This window comes from Mustelus asterias, chromosome 1 (genome assembly GCF_964213995.1).
Source record: "Mustelus asterias chromosome 1, sMusAst1.hap1.1, whole genome shotgun sequence".
Lineage (NCBI taxonomy): Eukaryota > Metazoa > Chordata > Chondrichthyes > Carcharhiniformes > Triakidae > Mustelus > Mustelus asterias.
The window spans coordinates 183,486,763-183,504,258 of record NC_135801.1 but is presented as its reverse complement, the minus strand read 5'-3'; the positions used below and the strand labels follow the sequence as shown (position 1 = coordinate 183,504,258).

The 17,496-nt window shown below is 48.1% G+C and overlaps 1 protein-coding gene across 2 annotated transcripts in view; it reads left to right on the top strand.

The window, feature by feature from the left end:
* Positions 1-13,715, top strand: part of thnsl2 (threonine synthase-like 2) — a 37,764-nt gene extending 24,049 nt beyond the window's left edge. The window contains exons 5-10 of one of the 2 annotated variants that reach the window (XM_078224062.1): positions 1,921-2,151; positions 4,516-4,664; positions 5,994-6,119; positions 8,656-8,807; positions 10,524-11,875; positions 13,067-13,715. In XM_078224062.1, the coding sequence (XP_078080188.1) occupies positions 1,921-2,151; positions 4,516-4,664; positions 5,994-6,119; positions 8,656-8,807; positions 10,524-10,728 (863 nt within the window). In that variant the 3' untranslated portion in view covers positions 10,729-11,875; positions 13,067-13,715. The remainder of the gene's footprint in view (positions 1-1,920; positions 2,152-4,515; positions 4,665-5,993; positions 6,120-8,655; positions 8,808-10,523; positions 11,876-13,066) is intronic. The other variant, XM_078224072.1, reaches the window with a different exon arrangement.
* Positions 13,716-17,496: the final 3,781 nt, after the last annotated feature.

The following is a 17,496-nucleotide window of genomic DNA, read 5'->3' as shown; positions in this document are numbered from 1 at the left end:
GATTGACAGCTCATTAAGCATTGTGCCAGTGTTTATTTTCCATTGACTTGGAAAATATTATCAAGATTTTTAATTTGAAATCCTGATTGTGAGACTCATAAACAAAAATCCAAGAAGAGTATACAGAATATACATTAAATGGCAGAACCCTTAAGTGTATTGATAGGCAAAGGGACCTGGGTGTACAGATACACAGGTCACTGAAAGTTGCAATGCAGGTGGAGAAGGTAGTCAAGAAGGCATACGGCATGCTTGCCTTCATCGGCCGGGGCATTGAGTTTAAAAATTGGCAAGTCATGTTGCAGCTTTATAGAACCTTAGTTAGGCCGCACTTGGACTATAGCGTTCAATTCTGGTCGCCACAGAAGGATGTGGAGGCTTTGGAGAGGGTACAGCAAAGATTTACCAGGATGTTGCTTGATATGGAGGGCATTAGCTATGAGGAGAGGTTGGAGAAACTTGGTTTGTTCTCACAGGAACAACGGAGGTTGAGGGGCGACCTGATAGAATTCTACAAGATTATGAGATCTCCCCAGGGCAGCTGAGACTAGAATATCAAGCTAGTCTCAGTAATAGTGACCATGAAACGATCATTATTGGTTGTAGAAACTCATCTAATGGATACCCACACCCTGGGAGTGAAACAAAAGAGTGGTTAGAATATGGAACTTGCTGCCATAAGCAATAACTGAGGTAACTAGCATTGAGGCATTTAAGGCATTTAAACAGAAGCTAGATCAGTGCATGTGTGAGAAAGGAATAGAAGGATAGGTTGATGGGGTTCAATGAAGGAAGGTGAGAGGATGTAAGGATCAGGTGGGCGGAATATGTATTCAAGAGACAGCTGGATATAGCACTTGTGGTGAATGGGATCAAAGGTTATGGGGAAAAGGCAGGATTAAGCTACTGAGTTGGATGATCAGCCATAATCGTAATAAATGGCGGAGCAGGCTCGAAGGGCCAAATGTCCTCCTCCTGCTCCTATCTTCTTTGTTTCTATAAAATAGCCTGCTTTTGAAGTGTAAATTCCACGTGATGATACGTTCTGCAATGGGTGAAAAGCAAAGCTGTGGTTGAACTTCATTTTTAACTTTTTTTTAACAGTGAGCAACTTAGCCTCATATTTCCTTGGGTGAAACACAATGTCGGAAAAGAGCTGACTTTCTAACTCTGGGTTCCCTGCTCCATGCCATTCAGTATAATACCTAAGCTGTGATAGTTCTATCTGTTTATTCGCTGATAATTTGATAATAATGGCGTAGGGTGTGACTCTGATTGTGAATATGTCAGTCAATGCAAACTGTTTACCTCGAGTAAGTGACTGTGGTGATTCTCCCTTTTGAAGATTTATGTGAATGGGATGGATTTATGTGAAGCCAGGAGACACAGTGGCACAGTGCTGCCTCACAGCACCAGGGATCCGGTTCAATTCGGGCCTCGGGTGGCTATATGTGTGGAGTTTGCACATTCTCCCTGTGTTTGCGTGTGTTTCCTCTGGGTGCTCTGGTTTCCTCCCACAGTCCAAAGATGTGTGGGTTAGGTGGATTGGCCATGCTAATTTGCCCCTCAGGGTCAGGGGGATTAGAGAGTAAATACGAAGGGTTATGGGGATAGGGCCTGGTTGGGATTGTTGTTGGTGCAGACTCGATGGGCCAAATGGGCCTCTTTCTGCACTGTCTATGATTAAAGCTGCTTGCTCTCTGGTTTGTGTTGTCTTCTCCACATTTTTCTGTGTTCTGAGTCTGTCCTATGTTTCTTATATGCCTTTATGTCTTATATGTCTTTATATGCCCTGTTTGTGAACACGAGTCCTCACTCACCTGAAGAACGGGCTTGGGGCTCCGAAAGCTAGTGCTGCCAAATAAGCCTGTTGGACTTTAACCTGGTGTTGTGAGACTTCTTACTGTGTTTCTTACCCAGTCGACGGTACAAGTGATGAACTTGACGAGCCAATCCGGAACGTGTTTACTGACACTACGTTTGTGAAGAGACACAACGTGATGAGTTTAAACTCCATCAACTGGGCCCGTGTCATGGTGCAGATTGCACACCATTTCTATGCGTACTTCCACTGTAGCCTTTCAATGAAGGAGACGCCCCTTCCTGTGGTGGAGATTGTTGTACCGACAGGAGCAGCGGGCAACATCACCGGTAAGAGCGATACGGCATACCCTGGCTCACACAGCAGCTCTGGTTAACTGTACAGTGATAGAGTTTTACCTGACACTCGTCTTTTTGCTTCCAGTTGCCTGTGAGGGCAGAGGATGGCTCGGTTTAATATCCCAGAGGAAAGGGGGACCCCCGGCACTGTGCTGGGAGCGTCGGCCTGTGTGTACACGGGCGGAATCACCTGCTCCCGTTGGGGTGGAGGTGGGAAGGGCATCTAATTAGATGGGATGGTGGAACCCCACCTCCTGCAGAGTTATATTCTGGGCAGGAATGCCCATGGACGACGTTCCCACTCCATCACTGCCCAAGGTGAAGGGGGGGAGGTTTAACACAGATATCAGAAGGACATATTTTACACAGAGGGTGGTGGGGGCCTGGAATGCGCTGCCAGGCAAGGTGGTGGAGGCGGACACACTGGGAACATTTAAGACTTATCCAGACAGCCATATGAACGGACTGGGAATGGAGGGATACAAAAGAATGGTCTAGTTTGGACCAGAGAGTGGCGCGGGCTTGGAGGGCCGAAGGGCCTGTTCCTGTGCTGTATTGTTCTTTGTTCAAAGCCCTGAGGTGGCCAATAAACAACCACTATAGGGCCTTGCCTTGCCGGTGCTGTTGGTAACCTAGTTGCAGGTTGATAGGCCATGCTAAACTTGGCGCCATGTGGAGAACCACTGCAAAACCATGTTGCCAGCTTGCCACCATGGGGAGAGAGGGAAGCGGGGAGGCGGGGGGAGGGGAGAGGGAGAGGAGGGAGGGGAGAGGGAGGGTCCCTCGATCAAAAGCACTCTTTGATTTGATTTAATTTGATTTATTATTGTCACATGTATTAATATACAGTGAAAACTATTGTCCCTTGCACGCTATACAGACAAAGCATACTGTTCACAGAGAAGGAAAGGAGAGAGTGCAGAATGTAATGTTGCAGTCATAGCTAGGGTGTAGAGAAAGATCAACTTAATGCGAGGTAGGTCCATTCAAAAGTCAGCGTCAGATTGAGAGATTGGATATCAAATAGCGGCAGGGCTTGCTAATAGCCACCCCACTGTCCATGCTGCCAACCCTGCCCATCCCTCTTCCTGCAACGCCCCTCATCCCATGAACCACAACATCGCTCCCCCACCCCTGTAATCCCCCGACCCTGCACATTAATTACCTATGGCCTGGTCGCTCCGTGATCATAGAATCCCTACAGTACTGACATTCGGCCGATCAAGTCTGCACTGACCACAATCCCACCCAGGTCCTATTCCTATAACCCCACATATTTACCCTGCTAATCCCCCTGACACTAAGGGGCAATTTAGCTTGGCCTATCAACCTAACCCGCACATCTTTGGACTGTGGGAGGAAACTGGAGCACCCGGAGGAAACCCACGCAGACACGGGGAGAACATGCAAATTCCGCACAGACAGTGACCCAAGGCCGGAATTGAACCTGGATCCCTGGTGCTGTGAGGCAGCAGTGCTAGCTACTGTGCCACTGTGCCGCCCATGATCCTGGGACAGGCAACAGCCACCACCTCTCCTGTGGCACTGTTTAGTCTAAGGGCTGCTGCCAGTCTCTGGCTGGGTGGTAGCTTTCGATAGGTGAGACTTCTGCACCTCCCCGCCCCCCCGCCCCATACCTGCGCCGCCCCTCCCCCACCCCCCCACCCCACCTCAACCCCCCCCCACCTCCCAAACGTCCTGCAGGGGTCTTGATTCCAGGGGAAGGCCTACCTGTGGCCCCACCACTGCCTGACCGGCTTGTGGTTCAGTGGGCCTTCCTGAAAAGAGGCAGCTTGGCTCTTCACCTGCTAGGTGAGACCCCGATAGCTCAACAAGGTTGCGCCCAAGTCTCTGGAGTGGAACATGAACGCACAGCCTTCCAATCCAGTACTGTTTATGTAACCATAGTGGGATAACATTGGGATTGCTGTCGTGATCAGCTACCATAAACCCAATAGGCCAAATGGACTCTTTCTTCTAAAATCTATGGCTGTGTGGAGCTAGCCGATAAATGTCGTGCTCCCAGCATTCCATCGGGTATACAAGGTTAATAATTTGCTGAGGTTGCCATCCAAGTTCTAAGCTCCTTTTAGATATTGTTATGTATGTTGGGGCATAGCCCCTTTAAGGGAATGGGTCATGTGACCTGGGGTGTGGAGTGAGTTGGTTGGGATTCACCCAAGGAGGACAGTCAACGTTTGGAGTGTGGAATGAGTAGACTGAATAAAGATCTGTGTTCCCTGACGTCTTACTGTGGAGTAATTCTTGAGGAGACACCTCAGTACTCGAGATTTAACAGATATCAGGATTGGGTTTTTTTGGTATCTCTTTCATCTCCATCCCTCTTTTTCCCAGCTGGATATATCGCTCAGATGATGGGTCTCCCAATCCGATTAGTCGCGGCTGTCAATGAAAATGACATAATTCACAGAACTGTTCAGAACGGTGACTTCTCATTGGCTGATTCAGTTAAACCTTCCTTGGCACCGTCCATTGACATCCAGGTAATGTTGAGGTTAATTCCTGGGCTCTGGATTGATTCTTGATGGCAGCGTCAAGCGCGTGTGTGAACAGTCTTGAGAATTAAGCCTGCTTAATGGAGGCCGTCAGCGACTCAAGAACAGAAAGGAATCTCCCATCTCTGTCCCAGTGCAGGAGTAGAGAGGTTCCTGAACACCTCCTGCTCACCCAGGCAAGTGACAAAGGAAAGCAAGGCTTGCATTTATATGGAGCTTTTGCAAAGTCGCAGACAATAAATTTGATTTTTGATTTGATTTATTATAGTCACATGTTTTAGTATACAGTGAAAAGTATTGTTTTTTGCACGCTGTACAGACAAAGCATACCGTTCACAGAGAAGGAAAGGAGAGAATGCAGAATGTAGTGTTACAGTCATAGCTAAGGTGTAGAGAAAGATCAATTTAATTAATGCAAGTTAGGTCCATTCAAAAGTCTGATGGCAGCAGGGAGGAAGCTGTTCTTGAGTCGGTTGGTACGTGACCTCAGACTTTTGTATATTTCACCTGACAGAAGAAGGTGGAAGAGAGAATGTCCGGGGTGCTTGGAGTCCTTAATTATGCTGGTTATTAATTACTTTTGAACTCTAGGCACTGTTGCAATCTGGGAAATTTGGCAGCCAATTGGCACACAGCAAGCTCACACTCTCACCAATTTGATAATGAACAGGTTAGCTGCATTTGTGCTGCTGATTGGGCGGCACGGTGGTTAGCATTGCTGCCTCACAACGCCAGGGAATTGGGTTCAATTCTGGCCTTGTGTCACTTTCTGCGTGGAGTTTGTACGTTCTCCCCATGTCTGCATGGGTTTCCTCCGGGTGCTCCAGTTTCCTCCCACAGTCCAAAGATGTGCGGGTCAGGTAGACTGGCCGTGCTAAATTAACCCTTAGAGCCCCAAGATATGTAGGTTAGGAGGATTAGTTGGGGTAAAGGCGTAGAATTGGGGGATAGGACGGAGGGGAGGGCCTCGCTCTGATATTCTGTCAGAGGGTCGGTGCAGACTCGATGGACCAAATGGCCTCCTTCTGCACTGTAGGGATTCTATGATTCAGTGGCTCACGCATAAATATTGGCCAGGACACAGTGATTACTTTTTTGTCTTCATCATAGGATCCTTTATGTCCACTTGAGAGGGCATGTGGGGCCCCTGTTTAACTTCTCATTTGAAAGACAGCACCTCTGGCAGTGCAGCACCCTCTCAATACTGCATTGGAGTGATTTTTATACTCAGGTTCTGTAGTGCCACTTGAATCCCCGACCCTCTGACTCAGAGGTGAGACTGCTCCTAGCTGACACCAACTATTCTTACTCCTGCAGGAACCGTACAACATGGAGAGAATATTTTGGCTGTTGTCGGGGAAGGATAGCACCTTGATAAAAACGATGATGGGAGAATTCCAGAAACTGGGCAAAGCCAATGTCCCAGAAGCCTTGTCCACAAAGGTCTGTACTTGGCTTTTTTTGATCATTGATTAGGTGTGAACTTTGCACTCTGTGGTCAAGGAACGGTGTTGATCACTCACCTCACCTACAACTGACCACAGGATATACATGATGTGGAGATGCCGGCGTTGGACTGGGGTAAACACAGTAAGAAGTCTAACAACACCAGGTTATACGTCAGTGGAGATTTCCATTTTTCCTATGCGGTGCCTTCTTGAATCGGTGGGTGGCATCTATGAACAGGGCAAGCAGCAGTGTCACAATGTCATGGGTGGCAAGGTGGCACGGTGGTTAGCACTGCTGCCTCACAGCGCCAGGGACCCGGGTTCAGTTCCAGCCTCGGGTCACTGTCTGTGCAGAGTCCGCACGTTCTCCCCGTGTTTGTGTGGATCATCACAACACCGTGTTCAGGCAGCTCACCTGTCCAAGGGCAATTGATATGCCATTGATGTCTACAGGAATAAAGCATGGTGGCACAGTGGTGAGCACTGCTGCCTCACAGCGCCAGGGACCCGGGTTTGATTCCCAGCTCGGGTCACTGTCTGTGAGGAGTCTACACGTTCTCCCCGTGTCTGCGTGGGTTTCCTCCGGGTGCTCCGGTTTCCTCCCACAGTCCAAAGATGTGCAGGTTAAGTGCATTGGCCTTGCTAAATTCTCCCTCAGTGTACCCGAAGAGGCACCGGAGTGTGACGACTAGGGGATTTTCACAGTAACTTAATTGCAGTGTTAATGTAAGCCTACTTGTGACACTAATAAATAAACTTAAACTTAAAAGCTTATCTCATTGAAGTATCCTCACTGAAGAACAGAAAACCCAAACTACGAAATACGCAGCACGGAAAATAAATTGGACTGCAGTGATGTAGAAAGATCAAACAAATATTGAGAAATATAGGGAGGATTATGGGAGGGAGAAAAGAGACAAACAAAAAAAAACTAGAATTTCTGAAAAAAAAAGACATGCTGTCAAAGCTTTTCATCTTGCACTCATCAGGGCAGTTTGCGAGAAAACCAATAGTGAATGGAACAACAATTTATACTGCATGGTAAGAGAGTGCTGACTGGTTGGTAATTGGACTCTGATTGGTAGAGGTTGCAGAATGCACCAAAGAACAGTTAACTACCAAGCTTTTGCTCAAATTAAAACCAGGCTGGTCAGCTCTGATTGGTCAAGACATTGCCATGGGGAATGAACCATGGGATGGGCAGAGTGATTAGGAAGCATCTGTTCCCGTTGGTTGAGGAATCAATCACGAGGGGGCATAGTTTTAGGATGAGGGGCAGGAGATTCAGAGGGGATTTGAGGAAACATGTTTTCACTCAGAGGGTGGTGGGAATCTGGAATCCACTGCCTGGGAAGGTAGTGGAGGCTCTAAACCCTACAACCTTTAAAAAGTATTTGGATGAGCCCATCATGGACGGGATTTTATGGCCTCGCTCATCCCGAAACTGTAAAATCACTCCCGAGGTCAACGAACATCTCCATTGTCCGCCCCCCACCTGCTCCGATCTCTTGGCTGGCTGGGCGGTAAACTTCCGGCCCATAACATTCAAGGATGTGGGACAAGTGCTGGAAAATGGGATTAGTGCAACTTTATTGGTAGTATTGTTGTTGCAGATTTGATGGGCTGAAGGGCCTTTCTGCGCTCTATGACTCTATGACTCTATGGCAGTTCTCTCAGCCAGAATCTAATTAGATCAGCTATGATCTTATTGAATGATGAGGCAGGTGCGATGGGCTGAATGGACTACTCTTAATTTGTATACTTGCGTCAGGACTCCATTATAATGCTGCTGTGACCAGAGAAGCTGCCAGATTATACATTGTCCAGACTCACATCTGGGGAATGGCTAATTCAGTGAGTTAGCACCAGGGCAGGCAGGTAGGGAAATGGGGTCCGAGTGAAAGTGAAAGGCTTCTGCGTCCAAAGAGTTTTGTAAGCAGGGGTCTCATTCCTCCCAGCTCTTAAACGTGGTGGTGGTCTTCCAAGCATGCCAGGCACCTGGCTGAACCGTCAACTACCACTACCCCTCACCAACACCACACCCCCACCGTGACCGCAACCACCACCTCCGACCACCACCCCTCCTCCTTCCGCACCACCCAAAAAAGTAAACAGTGAGGAAGGTCTTTATGGAACAAGGCTGAGCTGAGGGAGGCTCGATGTTGCTTTGAGACAAGGGTGGCACGGTGGCACAGTGGTTAGCGCTGCTGCCTCACAGCGCTAGGGACCCGGGTTCGATTCCCGACTTGGGTCACTGTCTGTGGAATTTGCACGTTCTCCCTGTATCTGCGTGGGTTTCCTGCGGGTGCTCCAGTTTCCTCCCACATTCCAAAGATGTGCGGGTTAAGTGGATTGGCCATGCTAAATTGCTCCTTAGTGTCAGGGTAAATACATGGGGTTACGGGGATAGGGCCTGGGTGGGATTGTTGTTGGTGCAGACTCCTCCTGCACTGTAGGGATTTTATGATTCTATGCATTGCTGGGTCACTGAGATGACCTCTAACCTGCCACCTTTATTGCTTATCGTGCAGCTCTCACAAGCTTTCAGTTCATCCAGAGTGAATGATGAGAATGTGATTGGAACTATGCTCCGTTGTTGGAAGGAGAATCAGTATCTGCTGTGTCCTCACTCTGCCGTTGCTGTCTCCTACCATTATCAGCAAGCAGACCTGGGCACCAACAGGTAATAGTCAAACATTCACTCACTGAACTGTTAAACTTTAAACTGGTGCACCCAACACACACGAGCTGTTCAGACTGCGAAGCAAAGTGTTGTATTTTTAAAAAATCATTTGTGTGACATGGGCGTCGCTGGCTGGCCAGCATTTATTGCCCATCCCGAGTTGTCCTTGGAGGGCAGTTGAGAGTCAACCACATTGCTGTGGCTCTGGAGTCGCATGTAGGCCAGACCAGGTAAGGACGGCAGATTTCCTTCCCCAAAGGACGTTAGTGAACCAGATGGGTTTTTCCAACAATCGACAATGGTTTTTGGGTCATCAGTAGATTTTTAATTCTAGATATTTTTTATTGAATTAAAATTCCACCATCTGCTGTGGTGGGATTCGAACCCGGGTCCCCAGAGCATTATCTGAGTTTCTGGGTTAATAGTCCAGTGATAACACCACTGGGCCATCGCCTCCCCTCAAATACCCATTTATTTGCAGGAAAATAACTTCCAATTTAGGGGTCCCTGTTAGCTGGCTAGTACTGCTGATGTGCATTGAGGAACAGCCAATAGCCAGCAGTGAAGACTCCCTGTTGTTCTTGCAATAGTGACAGGCCTAACAAGCAGATTTGGGACTTTGTTTAATGTCATCTCCAAACTATGAAGGATGTAAAGGTGGGAGGGTGGCATTATGAGGAGGGTGTTGGACATTTGTAGGCATGGTGCACAGAAGAATGAAGCAATCCCAAAGAGCTGATTTCCTTGGAGCAAAGGAGAAGAAGCGATGATTTGACATTGTAAAAAAGCACTTAAGGAAAGTGTGATGACTTCAATCAGGTCATTGGCCTATTGGAGTATGAACTCCCTGATTAAGGATCGAACCTGCTCCTGGGCCTAGCAAGGTGTGCCATCTACAGGTCCAAGCAGCGGGCGATCGAGGGGGTCATCCAACCCAACTGTCTGCCTCTCTACCGCAGCTATATTCGCGGCCGGATGTCCCTGGAAAGGGAGCATGCGGTGTCTGAGGGCACAATTGATGCCTTCCGTGCCCGCTGGGCGCCGCAGGGATTGGGGTGTATTATTGACCCCTTTAAGCACATTTTAATTTGATGTTGTAAGTTTCCTTTCCGCTTTGTCTTTTGTTTCGGGCGGTTCCCCACCTTTTAGGGAGCTGCCCCTTTTGAGTTGTTCCTAAGTTACTTTGATTTTGTTTATTTGGTTGGACACAAAAAGATGTCACTGAATAAGGATCCAATTAATGGGCCAGTCAGGGAGTCTTTGCCTTGTACTTAACGGGGAGTGTCAGTTCCTCTGACACCCCTGGAGATGGAGTGCTAACTACTAGCACTCTGTGAACTGCTATTAGAGTTTGTAAATCAAGGGATTTTGGTGAAGGGTTTTGGTGCCTCCGCAGACTTATTACAGAAAGGCAAATGTTGTTGTCTCTTTTTTTACTTCATTGTGACTACCCAGAAATAATTAAATGAAACAAACGACTTCTTTCCAAAATTCAAAGACGTGCAGGTTAGGTGGATTGACCATGCTAATTTGTCCCTTAGTGTAGGTTAGGTGGATTGACCATTGGAAAATGTGTGGGGTTACGGGGATATAGTTGGGGAGAGGGCCTGAGTAAGAGAGAGTCGGTGCAGACTCGATGGGCTGAATGACCTTTTCTGCACTGTAGGGATTTTATGATTCTCTGATTCCTGACCCCTAATTCTCTTCATCAATTAGCGTCCCTAGATGTTGTCTAGCAACAGCTGCTGCGGCCAAGTTTCCGGAGGCTGTGCTGAAGGCCGGACTAACTCCAGAGATTCCACCTGAGATCCGTGATTTGGAGACGATGGATACACGCTGTGTGGCCATGAAGAGAGGAGAAGACTGGGAAAAGATTCTCTACCATAAAATCGAGGAAATTAGTGCACGCAGAAAAACGTGAAAACCTTCCTAGAATCAAACATTCACCGTGTTGGCCTTTTTACCTGGATCATTGCAAGCCAAACTCTCTGATTCTGCATGTGTGTGTGCATGCGTGTGTGTGTGTGCTTATAGTCAACTGCCCACATCCCAGGGGCATCTCTGCCTCCAATAGACCTGCTCTTGATTTGTTATTCGATTCAGATGAACTAATTTATTGGGGAGAATTTTACTGTCCCGCCCGCCAGGGGAATCGGAACGGGTGAGGGGCAGACCATGGAAAGGTCCGTTGACCTCGGGGGATTTTCCGGTTTTGGGGCGAGCGCGGCTGGAAAATCCCGCACATTTCACTCATTACATCAGTCTCTTCCCTTGGCCCTTTGTTCCGAATGGTGCTGGACTCCATGATTCTGTATGCATGCTCCCATGGGATCAGCTAATGTAGAACAGATACTGACTAACATTGAGGTTACCAGTCACAGAAAACTCCCTGTACCGGGATAGACTTACACTCTGATAAATCTCTGAGTACTGAGGTGTCTCCTCAAGAACTACTTCATAGTCAGGATTCAGGGAACACAGCTCTTTATTCAGCCTACTCGCTCCACACTCCCAACGTTGACTGCCCACTGAGGGCGGATCCCAACCAGCTCACCTCCCCATACCTGGTCACATAATCCGTTCCCTTAAAGGGGCTACGCCCCAGCATTCATAACACACTTCATTTCAGGAGTGCTCCCCCTGGCTGCACGTGCCTGGTGTAAAGGATGCCCTCAATGTGGGCTTGCCCCTCTCCAACTTACTTCCTTCACGCCAACCCATTTTCACAATAACTTCATTGCGGTGTTAATGTAAGCCTACTTGTTGCAATAATAAATAAACTTAAACTTAAACCAAGGTTTTACTCTGTGGGCTGTGTCTGGCTCAGAGCTGAGTTTTGGACAGGTTCCCTCATGCCCTGAGCTGTTAGCCATGTTCGTTTTATTTTGTAGTTCTCTAGTTTTGCACCTTTCAGCACTCCTTGATTTTCCTACTCTCCTGCTGGGACCTCAGACTTGACTCTCTCTTAGATAAGTCCACAGCTTGCCTCTGACCCTCACTTGGCCACCTGTTGTGGGCTCCTTACCAGCAACACAGTCCCAACTTCTCCTGGGCGGCACGGTAGCACAGTGGTTAGCACTGCTGCTTCACAGCTCTAGGGACTTGGGTTCGATTCCCGGCTCGGGTCACTGTCTGTGTGGAGTTTGCACATTCTCCTCGTGTCTGCGTGGGTTTCCTCCGGGTGCTCCGGTTTCCTCCCACAGTCCAAAGATGTGCGGGTTAGGTTGATTGGCCATGCTAAAAATTGCCCCTTAGAGTCGTGAGATGTGGAGGTTAGAGGGATTAGCGGGTAAATATGTAGGGATATGAGGGTAGGGCCTGGGTGGGATTGTGGTCAGTGCAGACTCGATGGGCCAAATGGTCTCTTTCTGCACTGTAGGTTTCTATGATTCCACTCTGCCCCAGGCAACTTACATCAAACCCCAGCTATCCTGTGCCAGTGCTGTCTCGTGGACAGTGGCCCAGCTATCACTGCTCCTCTCCACAATGTCCCTGAACTCGGAAGTAAAGTCCTTGCCACATTGAACTTATTGCGGACAATTGCTTTGACGCCATGACCTCAAGTGAAACCTGGCTGATGGATCTTTTCCATTTTCACACTCTGCAACTTGTCCTTCACAGACACCATGGTGTCTGGATTGTTCTTAGTGCCAAACCAAACCTTACTCCATCCATTTACACCTCTGGCATTTTCTCTCCCTTTGAGTTTCCCACCTTGTTCCACCCTACCCTATCTCTGATATCTCCTCCAACCCCACAACACACTGTGACATTACACTCCTTCAGTTCTGTCCTCCTGTGCATCCCCCATTTTCATCTCTCCCACACTGGTGCCCGAGCCTTCAGCTGTGAAGACCCTAAGGTCTGGCCTTCCCTAAGCCTCTCCAGCTCACTCTCTAACTGACCGACTTTTTTGGCTATCTGCTGTGTGGTTTGGTGTTAAATTTGATTTGAAGTCTATTTATTAGTGTCACAAGTAAGCTTACATTAACACTGCAATGAAGTTACTGTGAAAATCCCCTAGTCACCACACTCTGGCGCATGTTCACCGTCACCCCCACAGATTTACCCCGTTAATCCCCCTGGCACTAAGGGGCAATTTACCATTACCAGCCTACCTAACCCCTATGTCTTTGGATTGTGGAAAGACAGCGGAGCACCCAGAGGAAACCCATGCAGACACGGAATGTGCAAACCCCACACCGACAGTCACCCGAGGCCAGAATTGAACTCGGGTCCCAGGCATTGTGAAGCAGCAGTGCTAACCACCGTGCCCCCTTGCTGTGCCACTGTGCCAGCCATCCAAGCGCAACTCAGATAGATTCCTATTAAAAAATACCAGAAGGGATACAGTGTAGGTGTAATTTTACACATAATGTCTGCTAAGTATAGCGAGCTTGGAAGGAAATTGGACCTGTGGCCCCTAATGCTCTCCACCACAGGGGCTTTCCTCATCTAAGGCCTGGTTCTGATGCAGATGAATTCACAGAGACCAATCGCTATCGTTAGTCAACAACTCCTTTGTCATTGTACCATGGAACTAACAAGATGGCAACAGGCGAATGAGATAAACTCTGGTGCTCTGATGGAAGGTCACCTCGACCCGGAAACATTCACTCTTGTTTCTCTCTCCACAGATATCGCCTGACCTGTACAGTATTCCCAGCACTTTGTGTTTCTATTCCCGATTTCCAGCATCCGCAGTTTTTATTTGCTCTTTTAGACCGATCTTATTTTAGACTAGGAATTCCTATTTTCTATGTTAAATCCCTGATGCTGGAAAATTTGAGTTCAAATAGCACAATGACAACATTTACAGCAGCAGCCAAAATGTCTTTAGATTGCATTGTGCGAACATTACTGTGTGAACATTCAATAATCTTTATATTAAATTCAACCTGAAGTTTCCTGAATGTTTTATTTTTGACTCAGAAATGCATGGAACGGCTCACAACTGATTTTTCTCAAATGTTTGGGAATATTTCAGGAAAATATTATACCCCAAAAGATAGAAAATTATGTATCAGTATTCAAAGGCCTCAATAATAATTGTTACCTTTGGGGGCAGTTTGACTGCCTCTCCCGCTGGCGGGATTCTCCAGACTCAACTGAAGTCATGGCCCACTGCATTCTCCAGCCCTGCCCCCACTCTGATGGAGCTATAACATTCCACCCCTTGTTTTCAAATCCCTCCACGGATTCACACCGCCTCAACTCTATAATCTCCTCCCAGCCCTACAACCGCCTGAGATCTCTCATGGCGGCACAGTGGTTAGCACTGATGCCTCGCAGCGCCAGGGACCCGGGTTCAAATCCGGCCTTGGGTCATTGTTTGTGTGGAGTTTGCATGTTCTCCCCGTGTCTGCGTGGGTTTCCTCCGGTTTCCTCCCACAGTCTAAAGATGTGCAGGTTGGGTTGCTTGGCCATGCTAAATTGCCCCTACTGTGAGGGGGATTAGCAGGGTAAATACGTAGGGTTACGGGAATAGGCCTGTGTGGGATTGTGGTCGGCGCAGACTCAATGGGCCGAATGGTCTCCTTCTGCGCCGTAGAGATTCTAAGCAACCTGATTCTAAGCAACCTGATAAAATCAGAAGGGCATAAGAAATAGGAGAGGGAGTAGGCCACTTGGCCATTCGGGCGGGCTCCAACATTTGATAAAATCATAGCAGATTTGATTGTAGCCTTAACATCACTTTCTTACACATCCTCCCCTCCCCCCAATGATACTTGACTTCCTTTTTAATCTTTTTAACTCAATGACCCAGCCTTCGCTGCTCCATGTGGGATAGAATTCCAAAACGAATGACCCTCCGAGAGAAGAATTCCTCCTCATCTTTGTCTTAAATAGGAAACTCCATATTTAGAAATGGTGCCCCAAGTTGTAGATTCCCCCGTGAGGGGAAACATTCTCTCAGCATCCCCGCTATCAAACCCCCTCAGAATTGGAAATGTGTCAGTCAGATCACCTCCCATTCTCTCAACTCCAATGAGTAACGGACAAGAATGCTTAACCTTTCCTCATGATAGTCACTTCATTCCAGGAATGAACTTCTTCCGATAGACGTATATTATCCCTTAAGTAAGGAAATCAAAACTGTCCCTAGTGCTCCAGGTTTGGTGTCGCCAATGCCCTTCTCAATTGTAACAAGATTTCCCTACTCTTATATTCCCGACCCAAAAGTGTCCAGAGGGGCAAATTTTTCACACAGAGGGTGGTGAGTGTCTGGAACAAGCTGCCAGAGGTAGTAGTAGAGGCGGGTACAATTTTGTCTTTTAAAAAGCATTTAGATAGTTAAGAAACATAGAAACATAGAAAACTACAGCACAAAACAGGCCCTTCAGCCCCACAAGTTGTGCCGAACATATCCCTACCTTTTAGGCCTACCTATAACCCTCCATCCTATTAAGTCCCATGTACTCATCCAGGAGTCTCTTAAAAGACCCTATTGAGTTTGCCTCCACCACCACTGACGGCAACCAATTCCACTCGCCCACCACCCTCTGTGTGAAAAACTTCCCCCTAACATTTCCCCTGTACCTACCCCCCAGCACCTTAAACCTGTGTCCTCTCGTAGCAGCCATTTCCACCCTGGGTAAAAGCCTCTGAGAGTCCACCCGATCTATGCCTCTCAACATCTTATATACCTCTATTAGGTCTCCTCTCATCCTACATCTCTCCAAGGAGAAAAGACCGAGCTCCCTCAGCCTATCCTCATAAGGCATGCCACTCAATCCAGGCAACATCCTTGTAAATCTCCTCTGCACCCTTTCAATCTTTTCCACATCCTTCCTGTAATGAGGCGACCAGAACTGAGCACAGTACTCCAAGTGGGGTCTGACGAGGGTCTTATATAGCTGCATCATTATCCCCGGACTCCTAAACTCAATCCCTCGATTGATAAAGGCCAGCACACCATACGCCTTCTTAACCACCTCCTCCACCTGCAGGGCTGATTTTAGAGTCCGATGGACCCGGACCCCAAGGTCCTTCTGATCCTCTACCGTACTGAGAGTCTTTCCCTTTATATTGTACTCCTTCATCCCATTTGACCTGCCAAAATGGACCACTACGCATTTATCTGGGTTGAAGTCCATCTGCCACTTCTCCGCCCAGTCTTGCATCCTATCTATGTCCCTCTGTAACTTCTGACATCCCTCCAGACTATCCACAACCCCACCAACCTTCGTGTCGTCGGCAAACTTACCAACCCATCCCTCCACTTCCTCATCCAGGTCATTAATGAAAATGACAAACAGCAAGGGTCCCAGAACAGATCCCTGGGGCACACCACTGGTGACCGACCTCCAATTAGAAAAAGATCCATCTATACCCACTCTCTGCCTCCTTTGGACAAGCCAGTTCTGGATCCACAGGGCAGCAGCCCCTAATAGTTACATGGGTAAGATGGCTATCGAGGGATAAGGGCCAAATGCGGGCAATTGGGACTAGCATAGGGGTTTTAAAAAAAGGGCAGCATGGACAAGTTGGGCCAAAGGGCCTGTTTCCATGCTACAAAACTCTATGACTCTATGACTCTACCCCTTGCAAAGAAGGCTAAAATATGTTACACAGTTAGTTTAAGTTTATTTATTCGTGTCACAAGTAGGCTTACATTAACACTGCAATGAAGTAACTATGAAAATCCCCTATTCGCCGCACTCCAGCAACAGTTCAGATACACTGAGGGAGAATTTAGCATGGCCAATGCACCTAACCAGCACGTCTTTGGACTGCTGGATGAAACTGGAGCACCCGGAGGAAACCCACGGAGACACGGGGAGAATGTGCAGACAGTCACCCAAGCCGGGATCGAACCCGGGTCCCTGGCACTGCGAGGCAGCAGTGCTAACCACTGTGCCGCCATGCCGGTGGCCACACTCACTTCTTGAGTGTTGTTGGAGCTGCACTCATCCAGGTAAGTGGAGAATGTTCCACCACACCCCTGCTAGTGTATTGTACATTTGGTGGTAAGTCTTTGGCAAACTCAAATCACTCAGCACAGAACACCCAGCTTCTGTCCTGTACTTACAGGGGGAATTTTCCGCTCAAGTTTTCGGGGGGGGGGGGGGGGGGTGGCGGGGGGGTTCGTTTGGGATCAACGTCGGGGATGGAAAATCTCACAGGAGTCCCAGAACGCGTTTTATGCTGGCAGGATTTGTCATTGCAATTATCGCCGCCCCCATCAATGACACAACAGGGATCCTGACATTCAATATCGGGGTCCCTGTTTGATTATATTTAAATATAATTATTAGGGCTTTATGCCTGATATCCCCCCTCAGGTTAAATTGTCCATTCACACCTACATGAATCATGGCAGGTGCCCCATGATGTCTTGTGGATGAGCTGAACCCACAGGTCAATCCATGCACTGGGCGGGAGAGGATCATGCCCAGACTGTACCCTGGCACTGCCTCTTGTCACTGCTCCGGCAATGCCAGGGATATCCCAAGGGGGAAGAGTTGCATGACTGGTTGTTCTGTGCGGTGGGAAGGGGAGGCCTCTATGGATGGGTGTTCCGTTGGCGGGGTGGGGGTGGCCTCCATGAGTGTGGGTGTTGCATTGGGGGGGCTCCATATTGAGGGGCTCCATATTGGGGGGCTCTGTGGGGGAGGGTCTATTTTTATTTGTTTACATTGGGGCACCCTTTAAAAACAATTCCCCGATCTTTCAAAAACCTCAGTTT